Source organism: Serinus canaria, chromosome Z (assembly GCF_022539315.1).
Source record: "Serinus canaria isolate serCan28SL12 chromosome Z, serCan2020, whole genome shotgun sequence".
In the NCBI taxonomy this organism is placed as follows: domain Eukaryota; kingdom Metazoa; phylum Chordata; class Aves; order Passeriformes; family Fringillidae; genus Serinus; species Serinus canaria.
In genome coordinates, this window is record NC_066343.1 from 58,063,817 (window position 1) to 58,091,752 (window position 27,936).

General features: G+C 39.4%; 2 protein-coding genes across 4 annotated transcripts in view; both read right to left on the bottom strand.

Annotated features, from left to right (window-relative positions):
- Positions 1 to 4,517: 4,517 nt before the first annotated feature.
- SETD9 (SET domain containing 9) lies at positions 4,518 to 12,287 on the bottom strand. Of its 2 annotated transcripts, none has more exons than XM_030237324.2 (6): positions 12,073 to 12,287; positions 11,082 to 11,296; positions 9,146 to 9,269; positions 8,077 to 8,192; positions 6,857 to 6,962; positions 4,518 to 4,662 (listed from the first exon to the last, which is right to left on the bottom strand). In XM_030237324.2, the coding sequence occupies exons 1-6, from the start codon at positions 12,273 to 12,275 to the stop codon at positions 4,575 to 4,577; spliced, it is 852 nt and encodes a 283-aa protein (XP_030093184.2). In that variant the 5' UTR covers positions 12,276 to 12,287; the 3' UTR covers positions 4,518 to 4,574. The 2 variants fall into 2 exon arrangements, with proteins under 2 accessions (XP_030093184.2, XP_030093183.2); XM_030237323.2 differs by having other exon boundaries at positions 10,932 to 11,296.
- A 3,020-nt stretch (positions 12,288 to 15,307) lies between these two features.
- Positions 15,308 to 27,936, bottom strand: part of MAP3K1 (mitogen-activated protein kinase kinase kinase 1) — a 59,823-nt gene continuing 47,194 nt past the window's right edge. For both annotated transcript variants that reach the window (XM_030236779.2, XM_030236784.2), the window contains 9 exons: positions 26,979 to 27,070; positions 26,578 to 26,767; positions 24,997 to 26,263; positions 23,939 to 24,091; positions 22,542 to 22,704; positions 21,065 to 21,196; positions 19,903 to 20,045; positions 19,285 to 19,416; positions 15,308 to 17,891 (listed from right to left, as the gene is read on the bottom strand). In XM_030236779.2, the coding sequence (XP_030092639.1) occupies positions 17,742 to 17,891; positions 19,285 to 19,416; positions 19,903 to 20,045; positions 21,065 to 21,196; positions 22,542 to 22,704; positions 23,939 to 24,091; positions 24,997 to 26,263; positions 26,578 to 26,767; positions 26,979 to 27,070 (2,422 nt within the window). In that variant the 3' untranslated portion in view covers positions 15,308 to 17,741. The remainder of the gene's footprint in view (positions 17,892 to 19,284; positions 19,417 to 19,902; positions 20,046 to 21,064; positions 21,197 to 22,541; positions 22,705 to 23,938; positions 24,092 to 24,996; positions 26,264 to 26,577; positions 26,768 to 26,978; positions 27,071 to 27,936) is intronic.

A 27,936-nucleotide genomic window follows, 5' to 3' on the forward strand; every position in this document is an offset into this window, starting at 1 on the left:
TGTCCAGCCTCTCATTCCCCAGTCTGTCTGTACATGCAGGGCTGGCCCATCCCAGGTGCAGAATTTGGCATTTCCCTTTGTTAAACTTCATATGGTTGGTGATTACCCATCTCTTAATTTTTTAAGATCTCTTTGCCCTCAAGGGAGTCAACAGCTCCTCCAAGTTTAGGGTAATCAGCAAACTTCAGTATTCCTTTTCATCCTTTGTCCAAGTCCTGTATGAAGATGTCAAAGAGCACAGGCCTGTGGAGCTCCCCTAGGGACAGGTCCCCAGTCTGATACCACCCCATTCACAGTAACCTTTGTGCCCAACGCATGAGCCAGTTCTCACCCTATCCATGAAGTGTTTGTCCAGCTGTGAGATGGACATTTTGTCCAGAAGGATACAGTGAGAGAGAGAGCAATGGAAGCTTTAGTGAAATCCAAAACGATCACACCAACTGGCTTCCCTACATGTGCTACCTTGTCATAAAGGAAATCAGGTTCAAGCAGTACTTTCCCTCTCATGAAGCAGTGCTGGCTGTGACCAGTGACCGAAGGCTGTGACCAGTCCTCCACCTGTTTTTCAATACTTCCCAGAATAATCTTTTCTATGATTTTACTGGGCACTGAAATAAGACTGACAGGCCTGTGTTTTCCAGGGTCCTCCTTCTTTCCCTTCTTGAAAATCAGGTCATTTGCCAGCTTACAGTCAGATAATCTGGGAACCTCTCCAGATTCCCAAGACTGCTCAAAAATTATTGCGAAAAGTTTTGCAAAAAACATCACTCAGCTCTTTTAGGATTCTCTGATTAATGAATCCTATCCATCCTGATAGCATGAGTCCTATCAGACTCCATAAATTTGTAGTGATCCAGCTGGAGCAGCTGGTCTCACACAAGCTCAGAGTCAGCTGGGACCTGATCATTCTCACAGTCATGGTCCTCCAGCTCAGGGCACTGAGACTCCCTTGGCCCATCATCCTATCAATATTATTCTTTGTTACTGTAAGAATCAAGGAAATCACTGTCTGTATTCCTGATCCTTCAGACTTCCAATTGCCCCTAGGACCTGAAGGCTCTTTTGATGGCCCTCAGAATTCTCTTTGGTTTTTTGTCTCTGCCAGTTTGAACAACCTGTTCAGACAGTGATCAAATAGCCTTACTAGAGAAGAGCTTGCCAATAACATCCTTTGTCTGAGCCCCAGACAAAGTCTGCTGGGGAGCCAGCAGACTTCCCTGTGCATTGGGTCTGATTGCATATTGGCCCTCTGTTCTCCACAGAAGGGAGTCTCCTATTAAAACCACCCCTTTTTGTCTTAAAAGACATGGTTGTGATGGGGAGTACAGGCGGTGTTGTTTTACAAGGCCTCATTATTTCAGAAGGATCTTCACCTACCTCATCTGTTGTTTAGACTTCTAGCTCCAAGGCCTCATACCTGCTGTAACAGGTGATAGTCCTAATTGTTTTCAGGAGGAGGAGCCTTTCTCTTGGTACATGCAGTGATCTGCTTTCAGCCTTCATCTTCAACAAACCCTTGGCTAATTACTTTGCAGGATTCTGAGTCCATCAACTTCTCCACTACCATGGAGGTTTGAGACTCCTGAGAGTCTTGAGAGTGTAACGTCTCTGTAAATAACTGGTCAATCTCTTACTCATTTACTCAAGTACTACTTAACTTGTTCACTTCTTCCTCTGCTCCTTCACCCAGTTACACATCTCTTCAACCACAGAACACCTTCTGCAAAAGCAGTTTGTTGGCCCAGCCTGAGAGGCATCAGACACTTCTGGAGAGAGATCTGTCATCAGCAGGTCTGCTGTCTGGCTGGAGGCCTTGACATGGCTGGGTCAGTGACTCCAGCACCTGCAGGGGAGTGAGCTCTGGGGTGCAGCAACACCATAACTGAAGCTTATGCTAATATTAGCCCATGTTAATAAGACTGCAGCTGAAAGGATCTTTTTGTGGCTCTTCCCCACCAGATACTAAGTCTGTTTATCGGTCTCTATTGGCTTCTTCCAGATGGTCAAAGGATCTCTTCCTGGTCATCCTGCTGTACCATGTTCCTGTTCACCGCACTCTGAGCTGCTGAAGCCCCTCAGAGATGATTAAATCTGCTGCACTGCTCCTGGCAAAGTGGCTGACTGGCTGGCGAGGGCTCTCAGGTCCAGACAGGGCTTGGGGCTGCTGTTCAAGTGTTGCTGAGCTCGGGGATCCCATGAACAGCATGACCTAACTCTCACCTCCAAATCTACCCAACCAGTCACGGCTGCTGCCTCACTGACTGACTTGTTTTGTCCACAAGTTGCAAGGCAGCAAACTCTATAAGCATAAATCCTGGCTATCAGTTTGATAAAACACTTCCTCTACTACTTCTTGGATTTCTCTTCTCTCTCTGTAAGGGAAAGTAATTTTAAGCTCGCAGTAAGTCTTGTTCCTCCGATAGGGGAGAAGGCCAGGATGCCCCAGCAGAAATGTGCTTTCCTGGTCCCATCACCATGCTGAGCCATGGGACCACGCCTGCCCTGCAGCGTGACTTCTTACCCCCACCCGCTCTTTTGCTGCGGCTGGCATGCACCTGCCTGCTGGGCCAACAGGCCTGACAATGCACAGTTCTTAAGGTGGCAGAACATCACCCCTCCCTCTTGCTGCAGTTCCTGACATGGTTTCCTGTTGCCAGGTGAGCTCCAGAACCAGCAGGGCGAGTAGCAACTGGCAGTGGGGAGCAAAGCAGCCTGGCAGGCAATGAGACATCAAGCAAGTACAGCATCATCTTTATGTGCAAAATAGAATTGTCTTTGTAAAACCCAGGGAATCAAATCAGCACCTCTGACACCACCTATGGGCTTCCTGCTCTCTGGCTTGCTCTGTCGCTTCTATAAGCTGATTTCTTTGAGTTGCTTCAGGGCACTGCAAAAGAGAACAAAACAGCAGAGAAAGAAAGCATGGGCTGCTGCTGGTGGTGTTACGGTGCTTAGCAAGTCAGATCAGCTCAGGGGAAGGTCTGATGAATAGTGGCCAGGAAAGAACAGCAGCTTTAATAGCAAGGGAAAAGGGACAGATAAGCAGCACACACACACACCCACACATACACAGACACCACCCACACCCACCCATACAGACACACACACACAGACACACACCCACCCACCCCTTTACTGCTCTCCTCCCTCTAGAGTGCCATGGGAGCTGCCTGGGGAATCACACCCCCTACACCAGGAATACTGTAAGCGCCCTTGACATCCAGCTTCCTCCACAGATTGAGGCCCAATAACCTCTGAGAGAGCTGAGAAGAGTCAGCTCAGGAGAGAAGGGATCCTCAGAGTCATGGAGGATGAATTCCCTCTTCAGCAGCAGTGATCAGTGCTCTGATGCCTTACCAAGCAGTGAAGAATGTCACTAGAAGTCAGACTGAGCACCACATGAAACTTACACACCCCGTGCTGAGCCTGACTCCACTATCTCAGAGCTCTGCTGGTTAATTCAGCTGGTTAACTGCTGAAATAGCCAGCCTCCTCTGGCAGTGAAGGACTTCCAAATGAAGGTGACAGGCAAGGGTCAAGCTTGGAAGCAGACCATGTAATGCAAACACCACAAAGTTTTGGATTCTGAAAAGGAGATGATGCCTCAGCAGCTAAGCAGGGCACCCTGGCTGCCCCATCCACTACCCAATTTTTAACAGCATAGCGTTTCCCACCTCCTCCTCTCTCATGAGCTTCTGTCAACCACAAATTCATTGGGAGGTTTGCTTGGATTTCTGCGGTTAAATACAGGTTTCATCTTTCTGAAAGCAGTTTGCAGACAGCAGCAAAAATTAACATGGGAATAGCTAGGCCTGTTTATACCAGCAACTGATCAATTAAGTCCTCTTGCAGAATAAAAGCAATGGAAGCTTGTCATGAATCACTGGAATCAGGACTGGGAGAGGCTTAAAGGCACACAGGACTGGCACAGCTAAAGCCAGTGGCTCAAGATGGCATCAAGATGACAGCGCAACATGCAGGTACAGCTGAGGGGCCCATCACCATGGTTCCAAAATGGGCTTCATACAAGATTAGGACAACTGCCTGTATTGCTTGCTGTTTAAAAGCAATCTGATACCAAAGTGGTCAACTTCAAGAAAACAAAAAAAAGACCTAGTAACTACTGTGAACTATGAGGAATAGCATTATATATTATACAATTCAAGAGAATAGTCATTCTTACGAGCTGTGTCCATTTTAAGCACAGGAAATTAAATGGAAAAATACTACTAGAGTCCCAGTTACAGACAACTGTGTAATCTAGTAGATTAAATTACATGTCCAGAACTCAGGGTTTAATTTTATGAACTACCTTATGGACAGCTGAACACCAATACACAGAAATATCAACAATAGCAGACATCTGAGAGCCTAATGATGTAAATAGTTAAATCTTCACCTGTGCATCAAATGCAGACTATTTTCAGAGAAATCAGTTTTGCTGAATTTCTAGTTTTGCTCTCTGGATGGTAAAACTACAGGTTTCCCTTACACAAAAATTATGATGAAGCTTGAAGTACAGGCACCATACATATTTTATTGACACAGATTTCTTCAGTTTTGATTCTATTAATTCAGCTGACAACAGTGTAGTAATTTGAAAAAAGTTCTTCTCCTTGCTTGATGTCTCTGAGAGTGACAAGAACTACACACCTCAAGTGGCTGTAAAAGAAGAAGCAAAACATGTGAAAGTGAACAGTTATATTTTCCTTTGAATTGTTTTCAATTCTTCATTTCAAGCTAAACCAGTGGCCTTGTCCAGATTAGTTTTGAGCAATATGTGTAACGCAGGGCAGGGAACATGGGAAAACAACATTGGAATACAGCCAGCAATATAAGTAAAACCAATATAATTTAAAAACCAACAGCTTATGTGGGTATGAAAAAAGTGTTTCCACTCAATTGTTCCACACAATCATTCAGAGATGAAAATAATTAGTCAAGACTGCAAGAGACACACTTAAACAGGAACAGAAGCTACAGCAAAGTTCATGCAGCCGAAGCCACTCCTGTGGACACACCTGTCCACAGGTGCCAGCTGGCTAAAGTGTCTCTCCTAAGGCCCACCACCACCCAGAAGACAGCTCCTAACTGCACCAGAGATCTGCTGCCATCTGCACAGTTGGGTCAATTATCACAGAATCACTAGGTTGGAAAAGACCTTTAAGACCACTGAGTCTAACCCACTGCCCTACTACCTCAACTAAACCATGGCACCAAGTGCCACATCCAATCTTTTTTTAAACACCTCCAGGGATGCTTTCTCCACCACCTCCCCGGGCAGACCATTCCAGTACTTTATCACACTTTCCATAAAAACTTTTTCCTAACATCCAACCTATATTTCCCTTGGTGCAGCTTAAGACTGTGTCCTCTGGTTCTATCAGCTGCTGCCTGGAAAAAGAGACCAACCCCTACCTGACTATAGCCACCTTTCAGGAACGTGTGGAGAGTGATAAGGTCACCCCTGAGTCTCCTTTTCTCCAGGCTAAACACCCCCAGCTCCCTCAGTCAGCTGAAATCAGGAGCTGCAGGCAGTTTCTCACAGAGGAATGTAGAAACCCACCCCTCTAAACTTTCTTTTAGTGAACAACCATGCCCTAAAACTGAAGTACGTGTTCTGAGAAGAAGAGCACGTGCTTTGCATACTGACGAACCAGGAAGTGGAAAACAGCATAAATTCAAGTTTACACAATTCAAAATTTAGTGTAAGGCCATTTTGAAACATATGAAACAACAAGGTAAATAAGTACTGAGAACTGCTTCCTAAGACATAAAAAGATCTAGAAACCAGATAATCTATGCTGTCAGCACGGTATACATCAGTATCAAAACAAGCACCTAGAAGCAGATAGGATCTTTTGTCTGGTGGCAGCACACTGGTAGAAATGATGACCAGAAAACTGTATTTTACTGGACAGATTCCATCCAAGAGCAAAATTCCCCCTTCCTGAAGCAGTCCTATAGTTTATGCGTTTTCACACTTCAAGTAACAGTATCCAGGCTTCCTAAGAATTTAGTCCTACTGCTTATTTTATTAGCACTTATTTAATTATCTGCAGATTGCAAGTGCATCTTTAACCTTCACTCAAGTGAGGCTGAACACTTCAAACTCTAACTTTAATGAGAAAAGCCATTTTTCCAATATGCACCCCAATTTTCTTCAATGAAATTTCAGAGTACTTAAATAACTCCAGAATTACAGTGAAAGTTCAGATGATCTGCTCTAAAATTCTTATACATCCTTGAAATTCAGAGGATTATCTAAGAAATATTTCCAAGTGCTCTAATTTCTGAAAAAAGGTGGACTTTCAAGTCATGAACAGGATGTTGTAATTTTACTAATTGTATTGTAACTATATGCCCTTATATGGCACAGTATTTCACTTGTCTCAATAGAATTTTAGGTTTCTTCTTGGAAATTCATCTGCTTATTTGTCACATAAGTAGAAGACATGGAGAGCAGAGAGTAAGAAGCCTAAATCTGAATTATCTCAGTAGGGCTTTGGTCAAGGCTGAAACAGATTTGAGATATGTACTGAAAAGCCTCAGTACTGTAATACAAAGTACAACTACTGCTTTATGGGATTCAGAAGAATTGCACTAAGTGCAACACTGCTTGCAAAGCTGTGTCTTCAGAGATATGCTGATTTCATGTGTGAAAACGTGGAAAAAAGAATGAGGAGTTTTGTAATTAAAATTAATCTATTCAGAGGAGTAATTCTTCTATACAGTTGCACATTTTTGTGTAATGCATCATATGGTTTGTTATTTTTCAATCATGTCTGTCTTTTCTTTACACATGCAGTATGGTTTGTATCACACAAATCTATGAGCTCTTTCATTTGCTGCCAACCTCTCTATGTCATGGCTGTAGACGATGTTTGGAAGATATTGTTTCAGTTCTACTGGAAAATGTCCCGGCACATCAAACTCTTGATAACACACGTTTGCTGCTTTTTCTAGGAATTAAAAAAAAAAGTTATTAGACAGGGCTTAGAAATGTGTAAAAACATCAAATGTGCTGCTACAGAAGAACCAGATGCTTCACCAAGCCTGAAAACCACTCCTCTGTTGAGAGGTACTGCACTCCTCTGAAGGCCTATTCTGAATTACACAAGAGGTAAGCAATCAACTATAGGAGCTTTGCCCTGCTATCAACATGTCAGTGAAGAGGCACATCTTGTTTAGTGCCAGGGGTAGCTTACAACACTGCTAATAGTTCCAAATACATAGTATTTGCTTTTACAATTTAAAAAAAAATATTGGAAAATAATTTTGCCTCGTGGCAAAACATGCCAGAAATACAGGCATGGAGAAAATCGCATAGACACAACCTGGAAGAAACAGTTTTGTGGGACACCCCTGTATCTCTGTGCCAATCCCCAGCAAGCTTTGCTCCTCCAGCAGCCTTTCTGAATGCTACTTGGAGACAGAGAATCTTTAGCGTAATGCAAGCTATGAAAGCCACTTAGAAGCTGAGTATGGTATCAATTCAACTCTCTGTACGGTACAACTGTTTCCCTGAGTTACTTAAGACCAACAGTGACACAAAATAAGTAGTTCCCTTCTTCAGGTCTAACAAGTCGGATTACTAACAACAATTTCCTAGATTTTGTGCATGAATATAAGGAAATCTAAAAAAGGTCTTACAGTTCAAAGTGAGCGGTGATAGAATCTTACTGTACGTGTCACTGTGTGTAGTCATCTTACTAAGCCTCCTAGAACAATACTGGGAAACTTGATCTGCAACTCTAAACTGTCTTAGTCCAGTGGTACTCTGCCAGATATCCTTTCCCACCATCTCACTTTTGGGGTGCGCGCCTTTCATTCTACATATCAGGAGAGAAACTGGGGCATCAGTGAGAAAAGAAAAAGTATATTTTAAGTGTTGCTGCATGAAAGGATTTTAACACTCAGCTGTGACAAAAAACCTCAGAAAAGTTTTACTCCCTAAGTGCTTGTTTTAAACAGTACTATGGCCCCCCCCCAAGATCAATTTTTTTGTGTCACCTTCAAAATAATTTATATCCATAAAGCCAAACTCATACTTGGGAAATGTACCTGACAACTTACCATGTGAGCAGTTGTTGACGTACTGTCCCACTGCCAGTGGGTTTTGCAGGGTGGCTGTAAGCCAGCTCTCATCACTCATTTGAAAAGGGCCAAGCTGATCTCTTCTGCTGCAAGACCTGAAATGCCCAACAGCATTAGCGTGGATCATGGCTCCTTCATCTAAAAGGTTATCTTACTTCCTCTGCAGGAATGGCCACAGTCACTGCATAAACTTACAGCTGCCCAACCTACCTGGGGTGGTGGGCATGTGCATAGACCAACAGATCCTACTACTCTGTGATGTCCTTCAGACTCTGGTGGAAGAACCTGCACAAAACTACTACACACTCTTCCACAAATCAACATCTAACATTACCATTACAGAAGTGTCAACACCTTTCATTCATCTCTTAAAATCCAAAGACTCATTACAAGATTAGCTTTCAACTCATTCCAGAAATTAAAATCTGGTATTCAGGGGAAGTACTATTCAAACTAGGTTTTAATTTCTATCAAACTCCCAGTTCTTTACACATCATATTTAAACACAAATTGCAACAAATTAATTCTAAAGGTAAATCAACTAGTTAGCTGTGTCAGGGGAAGTGAAGACTGGACATTATGAAAAGATTCTTCACTGAAAGGATGGCTGGGCACAGTGCTCCTCTGGGGAGTGGTCACAGCAGTAAGTCTGTCACAGTTCAAGGAACGTGTGCATGACACTGTTAGTAACATGGTTCAGTTTTAGGTAGTCCCACAAGGAGCAGGGACTTGGACTTAATGAAGTAAGCAGGTCGAGTAACAACTCAGGAACATTTCAATTTTTTCACACTACATCCTGCTGTAGTACAACTATTTTCTGTACAGGAAGGTTGCTACATCAAAATGCATCTCACTGGTGTTACAGATGAAGACTCAAGTACCTAATGGATCACATCCAACATCTCTCACTCTTGTGCAGTTTGCATTATGAGCAATGCACAGGTGGATGACTATCATGTACAACTCAGGATAAGAAACAGGGAATAAAGATGAGGAGTACCCCTGTTTTAAATCAGAGGAGTGACAATCCTCTATTTCTTCTGCTTACCTGTACACTGATCTTGACAGTCCCTTATCGTTCCCATCAATAAGGACACCATCAATGCACCTAAAAATAAAGGGATTGCCAAGGGACTGGAAAAAGATGGGCTCATGCTTTCTGTATACTGTACCTGTTGCAAGACAGATATTATTTCAGAAGAAAATAAGTTAACTGGCAGAATGGGCTTTCAGTCCCCTCCACACAGAAACTCAAAGAGAGACAGTGGGTGGAACAGAAGTCCTCTCTCACTTAGTGACAGTGACACCTGTAAACCTACAGACTTTCAGACACAACTTTTTGGGATGTAAAAATTCCCTTCTCAACTAATTGAGCTGATATATTATAAAGAGTGAAACCTCACAGGAAATCACAGAAGACCTGAGCTGAATATCTTTGGGAGTGGCAGATAAAGTTTTACAGACAGCTAGTGTGCTTCAGAGATTAAAAGATCAGGTGACACTTGTTCAGGAAAACAAAGCCTAAGATACTAAGCTGTTTTATTACTACTGCATCAGGACTCTGAAAAACACACACAGATTCAGCAAAGAATTTGAAACACCTCCCTCCACTACCGCAGGGATTTTATTTGGTCCAGAAGATGAAAAATGACAAACCAAGAATAAAATATTTCAGCAGACTGTTTCCCAAATCTCAGGAGAGGATTTAACCTGCCATGACTTCCAAGCAGAGAAAAGCAAGTGGCAAGCTGACTGGCTTGCCACTTTTCATTAAATCGTTGTCCTGCATCCCTCACACCCACTGTATCTTCAGCACCTCTGCAGAAATCCTGCACTGCAATCTCACAAGAAGCCAGGCAAAGGCCATAGGCAGGCTGCAGTGCCTGTACACAGGTCCCATGCCCAGCCAGGCAGGTCAATACCCTAAAAAGGCATTTTAACAGCCCATCCTCTGGTTTTGGTACAAGAGCTGTCACAGGAGACTCTGAATGAGCCTACGCTCACATCTAGTATGTGCCTGAAATTTGATGTGAGCTGCAAAAGTGGCAGGCTCTCTCACTGTCACTCAGCAACTAGTCAATTCATGAGTAATCAATGGCAATGGCCAGGCACTCCAAAAAATGCACTGCCCAGGGAATGCTGGGGCTGCTCCCAATGCTGCATTGCTGGCACAAACCAGAGACCACAGGGGATGATTCTGCTGGCAGATGAAACATTAACAAACCCAAAAGAACTCAGCAGAGCTGGTAGCTTGGCCATACTGACAGAATTAAAAACGTTCTTAAGCAATGGATGCAAATACAGTTCCGAGAAATTAAGGAGAGAGAAGTACTGTTTTTTCCAAACACATTTCATGAAATAAGGTTCAGCTAAATGAAGGTTTTATTTTCATTCTCCGTTTTGTACTTCTGTACTTTGAAGAAGCTCATGCAATTGTCTACTGACCTGTGTGGAGATCTCAAACGTCATTTTTCAAATCCTGAACCAAAATGGAAAGCCCAAGGAATTAAACTGTTCAATTCATCTACTTTAAATTTCTCCTGTACATTTACATTTAAAGAATCTGGAACAAGTTTTGCAGCTGCAGGAAAATCAGGCTTTAAGTACTAAAAATTTTTTATAAACAAAATTTTCCTTCCCAATATTGTTTTTTGTATTTCCAAAATAACTCTAGATGGTTTATAAATTTTCTCATGCAGCATAGCTGGTGATTTTGTTAAGGAATGACAGAAAGAAAACCCATAAAATAAAAATTAGTGTAGATCTTTGGCATTCCATGATCAGGTGGTTAGAAGTGCCATCTAACTTAATCAAAAATAATAACATTCCATTACCAGGATACATAGACACAACTGTCCCTTTTGGAACAAAACCTCTGGTAACAAAGACTCCAGTTCCAGCAGACACCAGCGAACTCCGGTCTCTGCTAACAGTGAACCCAAGTGTGTTAAACAAAACCTCCTCAGGACTAAACACTTGCTGACCCCGATGGCTATAAGAATTTCCTTCTGACCACTTCTGCTCCACAGTAAGTAACTCCAGATATTGACACTTGGCTTCTGGAAGTAAGGCCAGAATATCTGCTTGTCTACTGAAGTCATTTATGAACAGAGCTTTAAATGTTTTCAGTAGTGTTTCAAAGACATCTTCATCAGCAATAATTTTGTCTTGAGAGCTTTCAGGAACATATCGAAGAGTCCTGTAAAGAAAATATTTTAAAATTAGAAACACATATTACTTTTTTTTTTTCTAAATAGAGAGGAGCCATTTTGCAGCACCAGTAACTTCGATACACTGTTGTTTTAGAAAACCCCAAGCTTTGTTCATGCTTGTTCAAGCTAAAGCCACTGTTCCTAAAACACTAAAAAGATTGTTTAGTAAAAACTACTACCTGTTCTACTATAAACCATTACCTCTGAGTATTTACCACAAGTAAGTTAAACCCTACAGAGCTCTCAGTGAAAAAAGCACCGAAAATAAACCATAATTATCATAATGTTTATTTTAAAAAAATACAAAGAGTTAATTACACTTTAAATAAGGCAAGACAAATATTGCATGGGCAAGAAAGGTTTTAATTTAGTTACTTATTTTAATTTTGTTACTTATAACCATGTCATAATAACTTAAATGTAAACACTGCTTTTACGATTTAAGTAGGGCATGCAAAAAGAAATTATTTATCTTATTCTTTCTATCATTCTATTCTATTCTATTCTATTCTATTCTATTCTATTCTATTCTATTCTATTCTATTCTATTCTATTCTATTCTATTCTATTCTATTCTATTCTATCATTTTCAGCGCTAAACACCATTTTAAGGTGTCTAAGAATTCCATGACAGCCGAGGGGCGACCAATGCTGAAGCACTTCTGAGTGACAAACCCGAGTGAGCTCCTGCGGCGCCCCAGACCAACCCGAAGAGGGGCAGCGGGGTCTGGGCTGGCGCCCGGGGCCTTTTCCGGCGCCTCACCTGCGCTGGCGGCGGAGGTTGAGGGCGAGCCAGGGCACGAAGCGGTACTTGTAGGAGCGCCAGCGCTGCCGCAGCTCCCGCAGCATGGCGGCCTCGCCCTCACGGCCCCGGCACCGCCCCCCTGCCGCGCCGCGCCGCGCAAACTGGAACAACCAATCCGCGCTCCGGACACACGCCGGCGCGTTTGGGTCCTGAGCTGCCATTGGCTGCGAGCGGCCGGCGGGGCACCGAGCGGCGGCCGGGCCGTGAGAGGGCAGCCCCCCGGGCCGAGCTGAGGTCCCGACTCTCGATCCGCAGGTAACGAGACGCAATATCCAGAACGGGGAGAGCTGCAGGCATCGGGAATGAAAACGCATAGCTCCTGGGTGCACACTTACAGACGAAAATACACGCAGTTGTCTCGGAACAATGTTACGTTGCACCTTCTGTGTTGTACTGAACAATCCAAAAAGATCAGAGGAAGTGGTGGTTTAAAAATTATCTAGAAGCCACCGTTAAAGACAACTCCTTACACTGTCAGATCACCGCTCCAAAATCATCCAGCGCCTGCTTCTAGCGATGCTAAGGGCTGTTAGTGCCTCAGATAGTCACAGAATTTATGAGGTTGGAAAAGACCTCTCAGATCGAGTCCAAACACCTCTGTATCATTGTTCAATCTTCCCTTAAACATCTCCAGGGAGGGTGACTCTACCACCTCCCCGGGCAGCCCATTCCAATGTCTAATCATCCTTCCTGTCATGAAATTCCTCCTCATATCCAACCTGACCCTGCCTCAAAGCACCTTAAGGCCACATCCTCATATCCTGTTTCCTGGGAGAACAGGCCCACCCGCACCTGGCTCCTACCCCCTTCCAGGCAAGTCACACCTGAACTTCTTTTTCTTCTGGCTGAGCCCATCTCCATCCCCACCCGAGCTCCCCCAGCTGCTCCTCCTAAGACTTGTCCTCCAGAGCTGTGATCCATGTCATAAAGAGTGGCTCAGTTATAGACATGAGTTTTGTTTCACTTCGGTCCACACTTTTAGCTAGTATGTGGCTGTGGTAACAAGACATGAGTTGTACTTTGTAGCATCATAAGCTGCTGTAGATTTAAAGGTGCTACCCACTGACTGATGTACAGCAAGCAGCAGCATCAAAGTACACAGATTGAAGGGATATACTACAAATCACAAGCATTTACCAACAGGGGCATACGCCCTTTTGATGCCACATTCAACCATCACTTATCTCTAAGGTAATTAAAAAAATAGTGAGGAAAACAATCACTCAGCAATTGGTCTTCAGAAATTAGCAATGCCCCCCCCCAGTCATTCTCTACAAACCACCACAAGTGTAAAGATATAGGGTACTTTTATCATTTATGGCCACTGTTGTCTCCTTTGGTTGCTTGGATACCTAGGTTTCATAAAACTTTTTTCTTTGGATGCTGCTCCTTATAGTTTTAGTTTAACACTGCCAATGAACTGGGAAAAAAAGAACACACATGCATGTATTTTACTTTATTCAGAAAGCAGTTTAAAAAATATGGAGCATCTGAGAATTGGTTTTGGAGTAAACGGAGAAATCAGACCTCAAAACATTCTAAGAGGTTACACTCCTTCCTCTCAACCTGAAATTTTGGCAAGGGTTTGGGAAATTAGAGACAGGCCCATCAAAGCAATGTAACTATCAGAATTAATTTACCCTCTCAGAGCTTTACAAATATTTAAAGTTGTGCCTTGATTTATTCACAATCACTTCAATTCCACGGTTGGTCTGCCTCATCTTTTCCAAGAACAGGAGCTGAGTGAAGAGCTATTGAGAACGGAAGAAATTGAGGGAAAATGCAGGAAAAGGCGCGGTGGCTGATGCAAAGTGCTTCCCTGCCATCTCCTGGCCTTCCTCGGTAATTACAGGGAAGAAAGGTCTCACTTCAAGACTTACAACTCTGATTTCAGCAGCTGTGTACTATAACCACAAAACAAGACACATGTTCACCACATCACGTGCATATTGTGGCTCTTAAAAGTAAGGCAGTCACAGCGTGATTCAGGTCACTAAGGAAGACGAAGCAATGAGTGAAAAGTTAGTAAGGGAAATAGACAGCTTTGGGAGGTAGGCTGTCAGGTCACAACAGCCACATACATAAGTTGCCTGCTTTCATCACATGATATGTGACATTCCAACATGTTCTGGAGACAGTCCTTAGCCTCGAGTGAGAACTTGCAAAGAGGAAACACCATCAGACCTTCGACCTATGACCAACACACAGAAACGTGATTTTGTTCCCATCAGAGAAGTCACACCAGGCACAGAGCTTACAACCCTTTTGCCTGTGAAAGAACTGAACGCGCCTGTGCACATGCTTGGTTCCCTAAGTAGGTGTCTTTGAAATCCACTGCCATCTGCTGGGCACCAGTGACCTCTGCCATCCCTCGCTCCTGAAAAGGAGGCTGCAACATCACAAGTAGGACACGGTACTGCAGGATTCAGAACTTTTATAGGAAATCAGATAAAGATACATTATGGTAAGTTTATCTCCTACTTAATCCTTGCGATGTGCTTTCCTTTCTGACGTTTCAGGTAGTACATTTTTCTGATTTGAGAAATCAGGTATTGGAATTCATTTGAAGATTTCTGCTGCCAGTTTTTTCTGAAATGATGTACTTGTATCTATCTGCAAAAAGTATCATACCTATCATACCATATAATAATAAAAATAATAAAAAGTGCAGTTCTTCAAAGTACAGAATTTACAGTCACAAAGAAATAGTGAAATCTGAAATCTATAGTTGAAATCTGTTTCCATAAAAAAGTGATTAATTTTTAAAATTTCAAAAATATCTAGAGAAAGACAAGAACTGAAACAAGCCCTAGCTTTACAATAGATGGATTTCCTGAATAATAAAAGGCTTATGTTTGGTATTAAAATCTCAAGCAACAGAATCATTTCACCAGGCATAATCAAGTGAGATTTGTAGATAACAACAATGCTGTAAAGGAGAAGTTCCTTTCTTTATCATGAATTTAAAAAAAATTAGTCTTTGTTGCTGCCCTTTATTAGAAAATAGGTCTTGATATATCAAGTGTATGAAATTGTGTATAAACAATGAAATGTACCAGAAATATTTCCATCAGTTAAAGGAATGTGCTTGTCTTACAGTAAGCAAAGGACAAAGTTTGTTCAAAAACTTTTATTTACTATAAAGACAAAACACCAAAATACGTACAAATTATACTATATAAAATTGGTTCAATGGGGTAAAAACTTTTAATTAAAATATCTTGATATATTTAAAATAACAAAGGATACAATGAAGCCAAATTTCTTAACCCAGAGATTTCTGTAAAATTTGCTTGCACAGTAAGGTGCTAATAGAAGTTAGCCCTTAAGCCCTGGAAGTCTTAGGAATCAGTCATATAGCAAATATAATTTCATTGTGAAAGTGAACTTTGGTAGAAGAAACTCTATAGGACACCTGAGGTAGTAGAAACTGGAATAAACAGCAGTAGACGTTATTTACAACTTAAGTACCAAATAACATTAAGAACACAAAAAATAATTACACAATACAATTTTCAGTCCAGCTTTGATCCAAAGAAAATAAGAATATTACATCACATCTCCATTTTAAAAACACCAAAATTACCAGCAAGCCGAGGGAAATGCAAACTCAAACAAATGCATTTGGACACCTAAGAGGCAGTTTGAGTTTGAAATGTGGTAGGCATGGTGATCTACACAGTAATACTGATTAGCTGAGGTTCATCAGTTTATACAGTTTACATTTCTGCCAGAAACAGTATTAATCTGAAAACTGATCTTCCAGTACATGAATTGGCAAGAGTGCATCCTTTAAAGCTTGCACATAGGAAAGACTTGGAAACAATCTTATTAGAATGAGAAATTCTAGAGTGGTCAAAAAAAAAAAAAAAGTCAAGTACAAAACAGAGCTACCAAACTTCACATTTCGGTATTATCTTTTTAACTCTTCAAAGTTTGCCAATCTTCAAAAACAAAGGAATGTAAAATTTCCAAAAGAAACACATTCACAACTAATGACATGGTTTGTTTTTTTTTTTTTTTATTAGTATGAGCACTATCATTCATGTAAACTTATCTTTAAGATGTCTTGCTTCCAATTTGTATTATACACTTTTAAGGTACTATAGCTTATTTAGTTTGTCCTGAGTCTTTGAAAATAACCAATTCTATTTGAGTCCAACAATCCAACTGGCTTCTGAAGAGTTATAACATGAACAGTATTTTTTTCAAAATGGATTAAACACAATCATTATTAGATTAAAAAAGATCCCCATTTTTAAAAAAGCAAAAGAAAAAGCTGCCATTTTCCTTCAGAATTACATGCATCAGAATCTAAAAACCTGCCTTTAAAATAATTTTAAAAACCTGTTTTAAAAAAAACCCCACATCTCCTAAAAACCAACAAGTTTTGCACTACAGGTGAAGCTTTACTTCACATTTTATCTTGATCTTCAAGTCCAAGTTTGTTTCTTGTTAAAATAATACCTTTCTTATGGTAATATTTTTAACATTTTCAAATTAAATTACCACTAATGGCTACAGTAAATAGATGATGTACGGCAGAAGGAAAACAGCAGGTAAAACTTGTTAACAGTAGAGAATGTAACCTCAGTTTCTTTACACAAAGAATGAGATTTGCTCATTTGGCACCTGCTCACACTGAAGTACATGCCAAAGTCTCCCATAAAAACTTTAATGGAAGCTGGGTTTGGGGGGCCCTTGACATGAAACTTCTCTACGTGATTTGCCAGAAGAAACTGCTATATGAAAAAAAAGGCTCAACGACTTCTAGCATTGTTCAGACTAAGTTGCTTTATACAGAACAATCTTGTTCATTAAATAACCTATACTATCAGAGCCTTCAACATAACCTTGTTGAAGGTGGCATTTTATCCCAGATTTCCAGCAAATCTGGTTTTAAAACTCTTGTGTCAGGAAAATATTCCATGACACAGCTTGCATCTTTTTTTTCTAAAGACTATTTTAAAATATCCCCTTTTCATGAAAGTTAAAAATACAAAGAAAATAAACTTTGATTTCAAAAGAAATTACATGGCCGGCAGTAAATGCACAGTGAACCATGAGTGCCTGCTCTTACTTTATAGGAAGGCAAATGCTTTTCTTAAAGTTTCCATCAATATTTGGAATTGTTACTCAGAGAGCATCAGGTAATTAAAAGGGACAGATACAGAATGTCCTTTTAACCAGTATTGAAAATTTGCTAATTACAGAGCATCTACATGTGAAATTGAACAGTGATTGCAATATTAAAATAGATCTTGAGCCTCTCAGCTTCTAGTAGTGCTGAAAAAGTGCTCTGAATAAAATAAAAATCACTTACCTGCTAAATAATCATGCAGATTTAAGGAAAAATATTTTTATGTTAACATAGAGCCAGATGTTTGAAAAGGCACAGTTTACATATCTCTGCATGAATTGTCAAATGTTGCATACTGAGCTTAGGTAAAGATCTTGATTTGTCAATCACATACTTAGGTAGGGTCCTCCACTGGCCTTATGTTCTTGATGTATCTATCATTAAGGCCAGCAGAATACTATAATTTGCTTTACGTAACTGCACTGCAAGACAGTTACTGTATATTCAGTAGCATTGTCTTCAGTATTTCAGCTTTACAAATAAGTAGCTACCATGTAGTACGGAAGACTGGGTGTTTCAGCAGCTCCCTTGAAGGTGGTCTGTCCTGAGGTTGAAGTTCTAAACATCGAAGAGTCACATCTTTTAAGCCTGGAGACAGATGTGTAGGGATTGATGGAGCAGTAGTTGCACTAGCAATCTGAACAAGGGGAAATAACTTTTTAGAAGTCAGTGATTATGCCCCCTCTCCTAGCCCAAAAACATTCTACAAACTGATAATTTCAGCTGATGAATTAGATTGATGAACTTTTCACCATTCAGCATGTTTCCTACTGCAGTTTGAAGATTACATTACTACTTTCAGATCATTGTCCTTATGCCTATTGTTTTTTAGTTTGACTCCCTCCTGATACTTTTGTCTAAAAGCTCTCCTCACAGCAAGACCTTGCAGTGATCATCTCAGAGCAGGCCACAGGAAAAGCTCCTACAGCCCACATTTTTTAGTCTACTAGCCACCTTCACTGTTAACTGGTAGGAGTCACCAAGGAGGGAGATTAAGCTGAGCGATGTTACACAAGAAGTTAAACTGGGTGTGCTTTCTTGCACTACCTTTACTGTATTTCTGCTACTACCCCAAAGGCAAATATTTCTCAGTAAGACACAGATCCCTACCAACCAAATTAATTTTAATTTTTTCTAGCTGGATTAAAGAAGGATGACTGGGAACAGGAGAGTGGCACCACCAGATTCACAGCGATGCAGAAGACAATTTCATCTCTTAGCACAAGTGATTTTACTTAGAAAAAGTGATTTTACTTAGAACATATCTGAATACTGCTGTGCAATGTCTGTTTTCTGCAAACACTTCCTTTACTTGCAGCAGTATTTTCTTCATTCATGACTACAGTTCAACTGGACCTTTAGAATTAAATATAACTAACTATTTTAGTATGAAACATGAATGCCAAGATGAATGATCTAGCAAGCAAAGGAAGGGGCAAAAATCATATAAAGCATGGCATAATGGAAAATATCTTTCAGCAAAATCTGATTGTGGAACATAAGGCTTTTATAAAAGGACTTTCCCCACTGTGAAATATGAATACTTACACAAATGGTTTATGGAAAAAAGAGCTTCTGTATTTTACAGGATTGTAAGAAAAGTTAACATCCCAATCTTCTGCCTAATTTAAGATCAACTCTATTCCTAATTTTTTTTTTTTAGTCTGTTACACTATATTAGATCATACATTTCTGAGCCAAATAGTCTAGTAGAAGGTGCCCCAGCACATGGTGGGGAAGGTAGAACTAGATTATCTTTAAGGTCCTTTCCAACACAAACTGTTCTATAATGACTTTGAATATCATGTATTAGGTTGGTTTTTTTTTTATCAGTTTTTTTGGGGTTTTTTTTAATGAAGCAAGTATGATTATATTGGTACCAGTATTGCTTCTGTACTAACAGCTCCAACATTAAAAAAAATAACCCTATTGAAACAACCCCTGCTATACACTTTTCTAAAATTCACATTGCTGTATACAAGATTACTTGTCATCTTTTGTAGTATATTGGTAATAACTAAATACCTTACCTTAAATATCAGAGCAAGATGATTGGAGTGTTTCTCTGCGTTCCAAGGAGGTTTAGCACACGCCATTTCTATGACAACACAGCCAACGCTCCACACATCACAGCTCCTTCCATATTGCTGACCTCTCAGGACCTGAACAGACAGACACCAAAAATGAGATTATATAATTCAAAGTCTCTTAGCTCTAAGTAATTTAGAAGTAAACCTTAACACATCATCAAACAATTGTATTCTGATTAACATTTCTAAGAGAGGCTAAGAGAGTGACCAGTGATGTAAATGCCACAAGATTTACACAGGTCTAGAGATCTGGTAAATAAAATACTTGACCAAGTGGCAAGCAAAGTAACTGGCAATGGCTAGTTTTTGAGCAAATGGTCATTTGGGCATTAGCAACAACACTTGTGATAACTGTATCTTGTAGCAAACTACTTGAAACAATGACAGCAAGAAAGAAACGTTATCATTGCTATGTTGGAATCATTCCTAATCTTCTAAACAAAGGTATTAAAAACACATTTGAAGCATATACAGCAATTTTCTGTTATTTGGCTACATGAATTAGCTTAAAGAGTTCAAACAAATTTTTTGAAATAACTTTAAAAATTGGTTTCTTACCTCTGGTGCCATAAATGCAATAGTTCCCAACAACTGTCCCTGAAACTCCCCAGCACCAGTTCCTTTTGATGCCAACCTGGCTGCAGCTCCAAAATCAGCAATTCTTAATCTATGACCTGTGCTGTCAATTAGCAAATTGGCACCTGTCAACAGTACAATAAAAATACTACTAGTTGGCTTTCTGTTAAAGGGAAAAGGATGAACAGACACTTGACATTTTTGCTCCCTGCACCTCAAAATTATAAAAGTTTGACATTCCCCACCTCAGTATCAAGGAAATCTAAAAATCAAGGATACGGTCTAATAACCTCACTTTTCTGTTATGCCTGAATGACACTGCACACAGCTTGAGGCTGTTCAAGAGATTTCAAGAGGCAATCAAATTTTCAAAGCAGGGCAAACATACAGGATTCTGGAACAACGCCAGGAGGTGGTATAATGGAAGAAAATGGTGACCCAAAGTCCTGGAGGCTTTCATTGTCTGCAGCTCCTCATGAAATTTGAAGTTATTTCATTATCAAGCAACCCTGAGTTGCTTTGAAGAGAATTACAAGCAATTTTAAGTTTTACTGTTTCAAAAAGAATTAGTAAAGACACATTTGCCATCAATATGTTCTACTTATATAAATATACCTCTAGTTCATGGACAGCTATACTGACATTAAAGGGAAAAGTTCAGTAAGACTGGTATTTCCCAGTTAAGTTCACATATGTAACTCAGGGTACAACTGTATTTATGTTCAATTAGGAAGAAGGAAGAAAACTCATCACAGTGTCTTCACACATTAGAAATCTGGCCTCTTTATCTAGGTTTGTTCACAGATTTTACTATCATTTCAGTGTAAACATTTACATTAATTTAAGTAGCAGTAGTTTTAAAACTGTATGGCAACTTTCTATCTTATTTTAACCAACTCAGAAAGACAATTTTTTTAAACTATTAGTACAGGTAGCAAATACCCACAAACTTGCCACAAACATTTTGATCAATTTCAGTAGCAATTTGATTAATTTCAGCAACAGAGTTTCTTATAAATGATCAGACAATCCCAGCAGAAATACCACTCCTGATATGGTATCTGAGAGAACAAACAGGTCTCAGGCCAAAACATATGCTGCTTCCTGAGTACTCCTTCTAAAAGAATTCATCAGTTATTCTCACCTTTAACATCTCTATGGATTATCTGGTTCTCATGGAGGTAAGAAAGGCCACGTAAAAGTTGTTCTGTGTAATTAATAATAACCGATTCTTTGAAGGCTCCATATTTACTTAACAAATGAGCAACTGAACCTCCTAAAAGACAAAACAGTACATTCCATCAACACTTACACATTCTGTTAACAGAGTGCAACACTGCATCCTAAAACTGGAACTTGATATTAGTATTTCTAATTTATATCTCTCCTACCCCTACCCCCAAAAATTAATATAATTTCATAGGCAAAAAGTGATGTAGTTCATTCCTCAATTACTTTCTAAATTGAATTGTACACAATAAAGACAAAAGTCTTCGTGCTTCCTAATGATTTTATACTTCCTTAGAAACAACACTTTATCCACACTTCACACTAATATGTAAACAGCAGAACATTAACTAATTTTTTGAGGCAATAGGTAGGTGCAAGCTCCAACAAGTATTCCCTCTTAATATTTAATTTATGTTTGCTATCATCCAATACACAGAAGTACACAGACAAGCAAGAAAAAGCAGTATCTTCCTCTGTTTTTGAAAACTGGTAATGGATTCTCAAGATTTTGGACTTCAAATTTTTTTCTCAAAGTATTGTAATATTCCCTGGGCTTGAATAAGGTAAAGACAATTCCTGACATTTAACTATCTAAATAATAATATTTCAGAAAAAAAATTACACTTAAAAGGTTTAGCACTCTAAATTTTGAGAAAATATGACACATACTTGTGGGCTTTGCATGTTAGCACTCTGACCATAATTTAGGGTGCAATGCTTTCATTTGCAACAAATAAGGATGTATGAAACACCACTTGGTAACTGGACAGCAGCAAACATTCATAAAATTAATAAAACTACTTCTCAAAATAAAGACAGATTTTCTTGTCCCTGCTCTACACAATTATGAAAATATTTCATTTTTTTTGAATTACCAGTTAAGAGATTGAAAGTTTGAATTATTTTTTCCAAAAGCACTACATACAAATTATTATTTGAAACTTACTTTAAGTGTTCTTAAATGCCTCTGCACAGTGCCTGACACAATTTTTATGAAAAATCTAGGGACAAAAATAAATGACAGGTATTCCAAACTTTCTAGCAAAGCTGTTTTTAATAATAACCCATAGCTACACAGATACACGAAAAATGCAACAGTTGGAGATACAGTCACTTCAGCTGGAAATAAATCAAAATTTAAAACTTCTCACTTGGAGTCAGAAATGGAAAGAAAAGTCAGGGTTTTCAACTGCTTTAACAGATTAGGTATGGAAAATTTCAAATCACAAAAGGATGCACCATTAAGAATATTGCTACGACCACTTCAGCTGTTCTGTAAGTAGACCTTTACACTGATTGCGAACACAGCAATGAAAATATAAATTCACAGCTTCAAGCAATGCAACACTACATATTTCAAGACTCAAATGGTATTTTCACCAGCTGTTTACCTGCCATCCATTCAATAAAGAGGTTATAGTTGCTCTTCTCGCATGTAGCACCCAACATTCGAATAATGTTAGGATGGTTCAGATGACTCATCATCCTTATTTCTTCCCTCAGTGCTTCAACCACCTCTTCTTGCTCAGATGATGTGTTTCTGACATATGTCACCTGTTTTGAAATATGGTATTCAGATTTACTAATTTAAGTACTAGTCCTGCAATCAAAGCAGCAAGAATAGATAATTTTCACCATCTGAAACTACTTTTTTACCTCTAACCCCATCAGCTGAGAACGTATCTCCACATGAGACAGTCAGAGAAAATTAAGAGCAATCTTCTTTGTTTACAAACAAAATCTTCTCCAAGTACAGAGTGAAAAAACATCTCTCTCTTCACCTCTATTTAAACTAGGAAAAACCCTTGGTTTTCAGATATTGTGGAAAAGGAAGAAAGAAAAGGCCTGAAATGGGATCCTGAGTGTCACTTATAACATTTTGCCAGTTAAATGATAAATGTTTCAAAACTAAAGCTCTTACAGAAATTCAGCTTGACAGATCAGAAGTAATGGAATTGGAGCCAATTGCAGCTGTGATCCCTACTAAATATGACATAACGGTATGCTGCAGGGAATTTCCCCAGGCAACACCATCATCATCTCTATAGGACCACATGGAGAGTTCCAGTTTTTCACATGCAAAAGAGTTTCAAAGGAGGAATAACTGGTGGCACATAACTTACCTTGAGCAACTTTGAAGCATTTTATCTATTTCACAGATGTAAATTCATTATAGAACTGATAAGAGAGTTGGCACTAAAATTCCGTCTTTTTTGTTACTACTGATTCAGCCCTAGGGCAGCTCTACTGTGAACGATTTACTCACACCTGAAACCTTCAAAAATCTTGACTGAAGCATGTGCCTCTTCTCAGCCACAACTTTTGTATCTATTAATTTAAATAGTAAGAATACTTGCCTCCAAGCTGCATTTAGTTAGTTAGCACAGTTGAATCAGAAGAAACAAATACTAAACTATATTTCCTCCATTTGAAGTTAAAGGAAAAATATTCTTGACAAGTGAGGAGAAACTATTTTAAATAGCTATCTTGTAAATAGGTCATTAATTCAGAAGCAAGTTATCTGGGCTCCATTCTTAACTCAGACACCATTTTATGAACTTGATAGAAGAACTATGGAAGAAAATGGGCACAGAACAAAGGACTTTTCACTCTAAGAAGAATTGAAAAAGCTTGTATATATTATGTTAATACATGCACATATTATGTTAATATGTAATTTTTTAAATTATGTATTAGGTCAGAACACATGACAGGGAGTAGAAGCAGGAACACAGGAGGTCTGAAAGAGAAAACATAAGAAAGTAAAGTACTTTCTTGAAGTATTTACCTGTTTTACAGCCATTAACGTCCCTGTTCCCACATCTTGAGCTTGGTAACAGGAAGAGAAAGCTCCAAGACCAATTTGCTGACCTTTAAGCCATTCTGCATCTTCTCTGTAATGGTGTTTTGCTTTGGTATGTCCAGGCAGGGTTTCTGGTGTCTGCAAATTAAATTCAAAATCAGTTCCAAGTTTACTAATATGCATCTAAAATACAGACATTCTAAAGTGTTTGAAAATATCCAAGCTTACATGCCTCTCCTCTCCCTTACACTTCATTGAACTGCTTGTTATATAGGTCTCAGCTGAGATGAGAGTACCAGACTACTCTGTAACACACACACTCTACTACATGAAACAGAGCTTCCTCTGTGTTACTACATGAAGGTGAAAGGCAAGATTAGAGGACACAAGTAGGAGCACAACTTTTTTTTGTATTCTTTGTCTCACATTTAGTTAAGGCTTTAGCTTGCACCTACAGTAAACAGAACCAAAATCAGATTGTTTTCTATTTAATTTATCCCTCAAATTTTATGCTTTACATGTTGTTACCTCAAAGGATCACAAATGCAATACCCTTTTCTCTGTTATTATTTCTTACACTTTTTGTCTATTTGCAAATATATATGTATTTTTGTCTGATTAATAAAGTATCTCTCATCTTCTCTCAAGACAGGATGAAAACATCTTTTCCCATTCTTTCTTTCAAAAATTATTTTGTTTATGTACAATTGCCTTCAAAGTAAATCAACATCAGGACTCAGTACAGTTCTACTCCTGCTTAAAATTGCTGGTTTTATTTCCTGGTTTCCCCAATTTTACACTTTCTTTTTTGTCACTTTAAATGTTGATACATGACACTGGGTTTTTCTTCAGACACCTTCTCTAGATTTGTTAATAACATGGAAGGATTCCATTAGCATCCTCAAATTTATATTTGATTTCCTATGAAAAAGAGTACTGAGCACCTTCAGGTTTTCTGTCACTTTTGAAATATAACAGCACTGCTTTACAATTTCAGTGATCCTCAGTTGAGACTTAACTTAAAATCTCACACGTATACTTACATCCTGCTGAATGATTATGATATCTTCACCATTTTCAACCTGTAGTTGGGGAATTACTGGCAAGGCATCTTGGGATGCTGACATTGCCATAGCAATAGCTAAAGCTTCCTCCTCTTCAGCTTCCATCTTTTCCTTACATTTTTGATTATGATTTACATCATCTTTGTAAGTATCATCATTTTCTGCCCGCTCAGGAGAAAGAACTGCAACTTCAGACTTGAATGTAACTGTGCCATCACTCGTTGGCATGGAGGCTTCAAGCAGGTCCTCAATACTGGAATTGAGCTCTGCATTAACATCCAGCCGGCATTTCTCATCTACTGGTGTGAATACTGTCTCTTCACTTGGTATAACTGCACTGCTATTGCCATCACACTGTGAAATATCATTCAGGTCAAGTGTCATACTGCTTTTTAAGGTTTCTCCTTGCTTGTTCACATCACTTGGGGTGGGTCGTGATGGCTTTGGCCTATGTACATGACTGGATGGCAATGGCCTGGCTTGGGTAAAAACTGGAGAGAGTTTCTCAGATTCTTTATTTTCAGAACAGTTTCGCTGAAACTGGAGAGAAAGTTTCCGCTGTGTTTGAGGAGAAGGTGAGGGGATTTTGCAGGGAACAAATCCCTGAGGTCTGAGTTTAGAGACATCTGTTACAGTGTCAGCTGGTACAGATGGGTTTGATGGAGACAGAAGTGTTGGGAATAGTGACTGAGAATGACTGGATGAGGGAGAAGAGTTCACACACTGACTGTGGTGTTTTCCTTTTGTTTGAATGGCTGGTTTTGGTTGCTCAGTGGTTACTGATGAAACAGGAAGTCCCATAGCAAGGCCAGCTAGCATCTCAGAAATGTCATCTGGACTGGCACTCAGTTTTCTGTCACTTAAACCTTTCCCACTTTTCCCTGATAACTGGACAGTATTATTAGGAGTATTACTTTCTGTAGTTTCTGGAGAGTTATCTGGCACAGGTAGGTGTAAAAAGTCTTCATGTCGGCATTCCCCAGAGTGCATTTCTTCCATGCCTAGCTGAATGGCTTCTGCAATTTCCATTTCATCTGCTATTGCCATCAGACGTCGACGCATCCTTGCATAATGAGTTGAGCTTGTCACACTCAACATATCTAACAGCTTTACAAAAATATCGGGCACTCTTGCTACCATTCTTGCTGCACTCAAAAATATTCTCCGTGACAGTTTGCCAACCATTGAGTGGGAATTGTCAATTGACTGCAAGGCGAAAGTTAAGAGGGAGAGAAGTTTCTTATACCTAAAAAAGAAAAGCGGTCTTTTATAAACTGACATACTCTAGTTAACTAGTATCAAAAATGCTGTTTCAAAGCTAGGTATTTAGTTGTCAGTTCTGAAGTACGAAGGAGATTTATTATTGCACTGGTGCTTCAAAAATGCTTCACAGGTCAGAAGTTTTTAAAAAGACAACTACTTACTCTGTAAAGCAAGCACACTTTGCATATAAATATATGTTTTTGTTTACAGAAATTAGAACAACTACTTCTTTTATGAAATCACCAGCAACAAATTCAACCACAAAGAGTAACATTTGCATAGAGTACAAGAAAGTACCTGTCAACTGCGGTATCAGCCTGCAAGACATCCCCACAGACAATGTGAGGATAAAATTCACTAGGAAATTCCAACAGAAGTCTGTCTATTAGACAAAGTCGCCCCAGCAGTGCTTGCCAGTTGGTAGATTCAATTTCATTTCCAAGAATACAGTTTAAGACATAATCAACACCTCCAATACCAATGGATCCTATAAAAGAGTTGATAAAATGAACATTAGGTATTATGTTCAGAGTCTACACAAAGATCAGAACTGTACCATACAGAATTACTCATTGTTTGCCCAAATTAGCCCCCTTCCAAACTGTTGACAGGAATACCGGTCTCTTTGCTGTGCTTGTACTTGATAAATTCCAGTATTATTTGCTTGTATAATTTAGTTGTATATTAAGAGTTATTACCAGATTTAAGTATTTCTCTCCCAACTGCAAGCTCGCCTGCTTGACCTTTACACATCTCCAATAGTGTTGAGACAGAAAGTTGACTTGTTCGACTGTAAGAAAGTAAAACCAAAAAAAGAACTCCTTTAGCAAATGCCTTCAAGGAAAAACATCCTATTCGTTATACTTAAAAAATCATCACCTAGGAATTATGTGTAAAATGATTTCACACCATCTTATTCCAGTAAATTTCTATAACCCACTCTCTGTAAGCTTATCTGTGGTTGTGACATTTTTACAAAGATACTTCCAGAAATGTAATGTCTATCACTAATATACAAAGAAAACCCCAAATTGCCTTGTTCTCTTGCAAAATACAGCCAAATGCATAAAACCAGTTCTATTTCACTTACTACTTTAACTTCAGATATTCTCTTGCTAGACTGTTTTTTCTGAAACTCTGCAGTTTCAGAAAAAAATGCTGCTTAGAAACAAAAACTTGAGAGACAAAATTCAAGCTGGTGCAGTTCTGCATGTAGTTTAAAGTACAGGAAAAGAAATGCTTGGCCTGGAAGAAGAAACAGGGTAGCCTAGGACAGACAGGAAGACTCAAGCCAAGGGCAATTCACCCTAAATAGCTATCTCCTACCATTACACTATGAACTACAAATCAGAACTGTTATGTTACTGCTATTCCTTCGAGAGTAATGAGAAATAGGCCAAAACAATAAAAACGGAGATGGAAGGGATGGGTTCATGACTACACCTAAGATCTTCCTTTACTTTAAGTGGGGGGAAAAAAGCCCTTACGAAAACAAACTATACAATTTCTTGCCTTCAAAGCCTACATATTTCAAGCTATAATTTTGCCAGCAGCAGTTAGGCTAGCAACACAAGGATACATATTTACAATCCACACATTTTATTTTAACACAAACTGGTTACACATGAATAGCAACAAATGAAGCTTTAAGATATT